We start from the raw sequence: 7521 nt of genomic DNA, 5'->3' as shown, positions 1-7521 counted from the left end.
TTTTTGTTGGAAAGATCCATGTTGAGTCCATCTACCCTTGGAGAAATTAAAACTTTGAGCTTTGCTTTAAAGCTCTATTTCCAGCCACGATCGCATTCAGCTGAGCTTGGTAATTGGGATCTGATAAAAGTTTCATTCAGGGTAGGATCTTGGTGGCCTGATAATAAGCTTCAGTGATATCCCGATCTAGAGAAGCTCTGTCCATTTGTGAGCTGAATGATTTATAGTTCTATGAAACCTTGCAGTAATGTTTGGAACTTATACTAAGGTGTTTCATCACATCAGATTATCCTGTGAATATAATCTGTTCTTACGTGCTAATCATGTGTTATTGTTTCAATGTACAAAGCTATCTTGCATATAAATGGCAGGAGGTAATGGCTAAATCTTTTTGATCTCATATCTAAAACATTCTTTCAGGGTGAAGACAAAATGGAGACAATAAACAACTTTTCTAAGTTGGATAAATGTAATAGATTGGTGTGGGAACTTTCCTATGTAGGAGAAATCATTGATACATGAGATTTTTTTATTAATATAATTAAGGGTTACGGTTCATTTCTTTAAGTCTTTAAGGTTTATTCGTGTCATATTGATTCATTATAAATTATTAATATAATGATATATAATTTATATTAAAAAAAGATTCATTTTAGTTCTTGTGATTTGGATTACTTTCAGCTCTTTTGGTTTATATTTAAAATAATTTTTTATTTTTAAAAATATAATATATAAGTCTTTCTCATTAAGTTTAAGTTGATAAACGTTAGAGTTTATTTATATGATATGGTGTCTCATAATAAATTATTAATATAATAATATATATAATTTAAGTTTTAAAAAAAAGTTTATCGTGTTGAGAAAGAGGAAGTAGCGGAGGCTAACGAAAGCGTAGAGGCAACGGTAGGAGAGGCCAACGACATAGGTAAGGGAGAGCTAGACTATTACGTCGTAGGCGCGATGAGTGGGGGCACATGAGATGATGAAATGAGAGGCGGTATGGACGAAGATGCCTAGGAGGAGGAAGAGGGAACAAGAGACCATTGTATGCTTAGTGTCGGATTAGTCGATGCACATCCACCTAAAACAGAACCGGAAGCTCCTAAGCTCATTGTCAATGCGGGAGAGACTCTGTGCGTATGATACCCTACTAGGTAGTAGCGACTCGGTGCTACTACTAGTTATCTCTTCCATGACGATGTCTCCTCTCGTCATTGATTATGATCTTAATTTTTTTTAATTTAAATCATATATATTATTATATTAATAATTTATTATGAGTCAATATATCACATCACGTAAACAAATTCTAATGTTTGTTTACTCAAACTTGATAAGAAGGGTTTATATGCTATATTTTTTAAAATGAAAAGTTTATTTTAAACATGAGCAATATCTTAAGGGCTTAAAAGGTTCATAACCAAAATCACGAGAGCTAAATAAATTTTTTTTATAACTTAAATTACGTATGTCATTATATTAATAGTTTATTATATTGGTTAAATTACGTATGTCATTATAGGGCTAAATAAATTTTTTTATAACATACCATATAAACATATTCTAACATCTGTTAACTTAGATTTATCAAAATAAAATTATATATTATATTTTTAAAAATAGATGAATTATTTTAGACATAAGTAAAATTTAAGTGATGCATGGCTAAAAAGTTGGACCTGTTAGAATCATTTGATTTAAGTCACCAATGTTATGGTAAATTATTTTAGACATAAGTAAAATTTAAGTGCCAAAAACATCCACCTAAAAACTTGAGCTAATCAGCCACCAATGTTATGGTAAACCTATTTGATTTAAGTCTTCTATACTGTGAGATCCATTCTTTTCTCAAGATTTTTATTTGACCTGTTTGAATCATTAATCAACAGGAATCAGTTGAGCTAAAACATTGCATGCATTATGCTGCAGTAAATATGAAAATGGTGTAAAATTACAAAGGAGATTGCTGTTGCAGAACCCTTTTTTTTTTTTTTGTCGGCAACACTTTACTTCGTATGCTTGCCTAAAAAATATATATAATTTACTAAATACAATTCCTTAATTATCAATAGTATCCTTATTTTTCATGACTTCTCAATTATCATTACTTGATATAACCAATTTCATTTGTTGGTTAATCATCGTCGAATATCTCCATAACGATTTGACACAAAGGTAACCTTAAATCGACCTCACCTCTCCTTGCCCCTTTAGAAGTCAGTTGAATTCCACCAAACAAATTAATTCAAAGGAAAAATGTTGAATCTCGGATTTTGATGATGAAGTCAATTGTCATCTGTTATCTAATCTATGTGTTGAGATAAGTGTGCAGGATTAACTACGATGAGAGTAAGACAAGCAGCAGGAGTTGCGCCGGAGTCAAGATCATGATCACGTTGGGAGTTCGAGAGTTCGACGGAAGTTCGGACGGTCGTCGGAGGTTCAGAGAGAACAGATCCGAGAAGTCCAGAAGCTTGCCAAGCGAAGCTCGTCGGAACTCGCCAAGTGGATCGTCGCAAAGTCCAGGAGTATGCCGGATGTCCGCAGAAGGATCACCGAGGGTTATCGGTTGATCGACGGAAGTTGGCAGGAAACTCGCCGGAAGAAGCGATTGACGCATCGGAGCAAGCTGCAGAAGTTGTCTTAGAGATAATCGTAGTTAGCACGATGATTAAGCATGAAAATGGGAGGTGATCCCATTAGCTTAATCTTGGGGCAATTGGGCCCCTGAAAAGATTCAAAGTGGGTCGAATGGAGTGAACCATTCGGACCCTGATTGCACCAGGAGGTGCAACCGCCCCAGCCAGGAGGTGCAACCGCCTGGGCTGTGGGGTTGAGAGGTGCAACCGCCCCAGCCAGGAGGTGCAACCGCCTGGGCTGTGGGGCTGGGAGGTGCAACCGCCAGGGCTGCACGGCTGGGAGGTGCAACCGCCCCAGCCAAGAGGTTGCACCGCCAGAGCTCAAGTTCCGAGCTCTGCCAGGCGATGCAACCACAGAGCTCAGTCTTCGAGCTCTGGCAGAGTGGTGCATCAGCCTGAGCTCAGTCTCGAGCTTTGCCAGGTGATGCATTCACCAAGCTCAGTCTTCGAGCTCTGGCAGAATGGTGCATCAGCTTGAGCTCAGTTTGGAGCTCTGCCAAGTGATGCAACCACCGAGCTCAGATTTCGAGCTCTGCCAGGTGATGCAACCACCAAGCTCAGTCTTCGAGCTCTGCCAGGTGATGCAACCATCGAGCTCAGTCTTCGAGCTCTGGCAGAGAGAAGCAATCGGCAGAGCTCAGTCTTCGAGCTCTGCCAGGCGGTGCCACCTCTCCAGTCGAGAGGTGCAACCGCCTGATCCCAGAAATTCTGGGATTTGATCGATTTGATCGTTTTGAGCTCGAATTTTGAATTGGGTTGGGGCCTATAAATACCCCACCCATTCAGCACTGAAAAGGTACAGACCTATACCGAAATTGTGATCTTTTCTGTGATTCTAAAGAGCTCAAAAGTGTTGTAAAGCCTTTAAGTCTCCTCCTTCTGTTCTTCAAGTTTTCAATTGTAAAGTGAGGAGTGAAAGGTCTGTAAAGGTTGTCTCCTAAGTCTGTCAAAAGGAGAGAAATTGTAAGAGGGAAGTTTGGCCTTCGCCCATTGAAGGAAGGCACCTAGTTGACGTCGGCAACCTCATCGGTGGAGGAAGCCAAAAGTGGAGTAGGTCAAGGCTGACCGAACCACTCTAAATCTCTGGTTTGCGTTTACTTTCGAGCACTTTATCATTACTGCAAACCTCCCTCATCACTACTGCTCTCTGCGCTTTCACGAACAAGTTCTAAGTGCTGTTCTTCCAAATCTGCATTCAGACGTAAACTCGTATTTTCATACATTACAGTTTACGTTTACGTTTGATTCTGCAGAACTGTTTTCTGTGTTTTTACGAACGAGCTTCCTTGCAGTTTACGCTTACATTTTAATCCTATTAATAACTGCAATCTGTCCTCTACGATTTTACGAACGAGTTTCAACATTTAGACGTAAAACTGCATTCATACGTAAAACGGCTTTCTTCGCTCAATCATCAGATTTCAGTTCACGTTTACGTCTTAGTTTCAACTGCATACTGCCTTCTGCGAGTATACAAACGAGTTTCAAAGTTTAGACGTAAATCTGCGTCTAACTGCGTTTAGACGTAAATCTGCGTTTAGACGTAAAACTGCGTTTAGACGTAAAACTGCGTTTAGACGTAAAACTACGTTTAGACGTAAATCTGCGTTTAGACGTAAAACTACGTTTAGACGTAAAACTGCGTTTAGACGTAAATTTGCGTTTAGACGTAAATCTGCATTTAGACGTAAATCTGAGTTTAGACGCAAAACTGCGCTTAGACGCAAAACTGCGCTTAGACGCAATCTGCGCTTAGACGCAAAACTGCGCTTAGACGCAATCTGCGCTTAGACGCAAACTGCACTTAGATACAAACTGAGAATTTGCTTTTGCATCATAATAGTTTTTGAACAAACGCAGTTTTGGTTTTTAATCGTTATAAGATTTCCGCTGCACTAATTCACCCCCCCCCTCTTAGTGCTCTCGATCCTAACAAAAAATACATATTGTGTGTCCCAACCAAACCTTTTCTACGATATCCAAAGTACTTATATTTTAGGTTTTTTCAAGATACATCTTCTAAGTGTCTACATATGAAATTAAATAATAATTTGAGGACATTTATATCTATTTATCGATGGATATATCATGAATATTAAAAGTTCTTCGTGAGATCGTAAAGGAGATTACAATTTGTAACCCCCTCATTATTATTTACCACCTTATTTAAAAAAATTAATATATCAAAACTATCCTTTTGGAAATGAACATAAATATCATCTTATAGTTTCTCCTTTTTTTTTTTTTTCCTCCTTGGAGGATAGTGTCAAGGGGGTGACGAGTGAGGTCAAAGCACAAGCAGGGTGTCGGCAATCAATGATGAGTGTTGACTAGGATGCGATGATTGGTGGGAACACAAGTTAGGCAATCAATGATGAGTGTTGACTAGGATGCGATGATTGGTGGGAACACAAGTTAGGAGGCAACAATCGATGATAGGGAGTTAGGAAGCATCGATAGCTATAAAGTGCATAGGTGGCTATCACAAGGGATGTAGGGAAAGAAAAAAAAAAAAAAAGAAAAGAGTAATTTTAAAATTAAAAGGTTATAAATAAAAAAAATATATTATTTGATTAATTTTTAAGAGATTATGAATAGTAAGACATTGTCAATAGTTAAAAAAGTACTCCGATTAAATGGTTGACACTCTGCACCACTCTACGGAGCTAGAAAACCCATAAAATGACTATCTCGATGGGTTGTTTCTGGGTAGTTTTTGCCTCTGCACGATGATTGAAAACCCATAAAATGATTGCACTCAACATATATTTACAAGCCTGAAACGATCATAAAAGCCAACCAAAATATGATTGTCAAGCTTACTGCAAACCCTCTACATACTATGAAAAGTATGAGTAAAACTGAAAGGCATCGACATATATAAGTATTACATCAAACATCCAATTTATATCTTTGTTCGTGATAGCCAGTTTGTCGTCAGATGCCTCTTTAATGATTCAACATAAAGGTAACCTTAAATCAACCTCATCTCCTACTACGCCCTCGAAAGTCAATCGAATTCTATCAGAAGGGCTGATTCAAAAGAGAAGAAAAATGTGATGTATCTCAAAATATATTTCAAGCATTTTCAAGACCAGAAGATGCATCTTCTAGGCGCTTACATATAGAATTAAATAATAAGTTGAGAGTATTTATATCTATTTATTAAGGGATATATTAGGAATATTAAAAATTCTTCATGAGATTACAAAGGAGATTACTATTTACAACCCCCTCTTTATTATTTATCACCTTATTTAAATTTTTTTAGATAAGTAAAACTATCCTTTCGTAAATAGATATAAATATTATCTTCTTCCTCTTCATCCTCTTTTTTTTTCTTATTTCTCGTCTTCTTTTTTCTCTCCTCGAATGATGGTGATAGTGTCAGAGAGTGACAAGCAAGGTCATAACATAAGTCAGGGATCGACAATCGATGACGAGCATAGACTAGGATATAATGATTGGTGGGGAATAGAGGTAACGATCAATAATAGAAAGGTGGAAAGCGTCGATAGCGGCAGAGTGCACAGGTGGCTATCACAAGAGATGTGAGAAAAGGAAAAAAATAAAACAGTAAAATTTAAATTAAAGGGATTATAAAAAATATATATATTAATTTATTAATTTTTAAAGAGATTATGAATGGTAAGACATTATGAATAGTTAAAAAGCACTCCTTGTAAATAATAAAAAGAGATTGTGAATATAAATCTTCTTTCAAAATAAATAATTAAAACAAAAGGAAAAATGAAATATTGAACGACTAAATCAAAGAACCCAATTAATGAGACTTGTAACTAACTGCAAGCAGTCAAAATTATCCAAAGATATCCTCTTTTTACTCGAAATTATCCGTCGGGATAAGTATTTGCTCGCTAAAATGATCCAAAAGGAATTCTTTTCTCCTCCATAGTCTCTGTCAGGATAAGCATTCTTAGAGGTTTTACGTCTGTCTACCTCTCAAAATACCCTTAACATGGCATAAAATCACATTAATGCCCTTAACCTTTTCACTGTTATCCCCTTTGTCAAAGACAAAGGTGATGGCAACTTTGTAATATAAGGCTCTTCCGTGTGCAAAGATTAGAGCAACCCGGTCAACCCCTGGCACGAACACTTGCATGGTGCCGTCCCTCCATGGAAATGGCTCGACCAAAGCTGTGCAGGCCTCATCTCCTCCTCCGCCTCCACCCCATATAAGAGATCTTGGACCTTCATCTCCTCCCCAATGATCTCAACTCCTCCCTGCCTTCTTCTCCAACGCCGAGCAGAATGAGCCTGAACTGCCTATCGTGCGGCGGGCACTCGGAGCCCAGGAGGGACACGAAGCTGGAGCATGGCCGCGACGACGTCCCGTGGGCGGCGAGGTGCTTCGGGGTCGGCCGGAGCTGGTCGGGGGAGCTGACCCCGCCGCCCCTCTACGCTCACCTGAGGAGCAGTTCCATCCCCGTGGACCCCCCCGACGACAAGCAGAAGGGTCACCGCAAGATCGCGAGCACCGGCAGCGCTCTGTTCGGTGGCAGCACGGACGCCCGAGAGGCGGGGGCAGCGACGGAGGAGGAGCCGCGGCTGGTGCGCAGCGGAGGCATGCGGCGGGACTGGAGCTTCGAGGATCCGCGCGAACGCATGGCCGGGGTGGTGAAGGGTTTAGATAGAGGGACGTGGTGATTGTGTGATGGGAACTTGGTGGGCTGCATGATGCAAGCTTGTCTCATATGAAGCTTTAGGGTTCGAGTTGATGGCTTTGGAGGATGACAATGGCGATGTGGAGTTGACTCACCGTGTTATGTAGATTCGTTTCATGTGACTGAATAGTTATTTCTTTTTTTTTTATTGTCACGTACAAAATTGTAGATCGGATATAATGTTGTTTATGTCT

General features: G+C 39.2%; 1 protein-coding gene across 1 annotated transcript; it reads left to right on the top strand.

Moving 5' to 3' along the window:
* The first annotated feature begins 6914 nt into the window (after positions 1–6914).
* LOC135622065 (uncharacterized) lies at positions 6915–7310 on the top strand. Its single transcript, XM_065123701.1, has one exon. The coding sequence runs from the start codon at positions 6915–6917 to the stop codon at positions 7308–7310; it is 396 nt and encodes a 131-aa protein (XP_064979773.1).
* Positions 7311–7521: the final 211 nt, after the last annotated feature.

This window comes from Musa acuminata, chromosome BXJ2-9 (genome assembly GCF_036884655.1).
Source record: "Musa acuminata AAA Group cultivar baxijiao chromosome BXJ2-9, Cavendish_Baxijiao_AAA, whole genome shotgun sequence".
NCBI classification, from domain to species: Eukaryota; Viridiplantae; Streptophyta; class Magnoliopsida; order Zingiberales; family Musaceae; genus Musa; species Musa acuminata.
This window is presented reverse-complemented; position numbering and strand designations above follow the sequence as displayed.

Excerpts from the sequence above, each read along its gene's own strand:
- LOC135622065 (XM_065123701.1), top strand. The coding sequence starts at position 6,915 with ATGAGCCTGAACTGCCTATCGTGCGGCGGGCACTCGGAGCCCAGGAGG.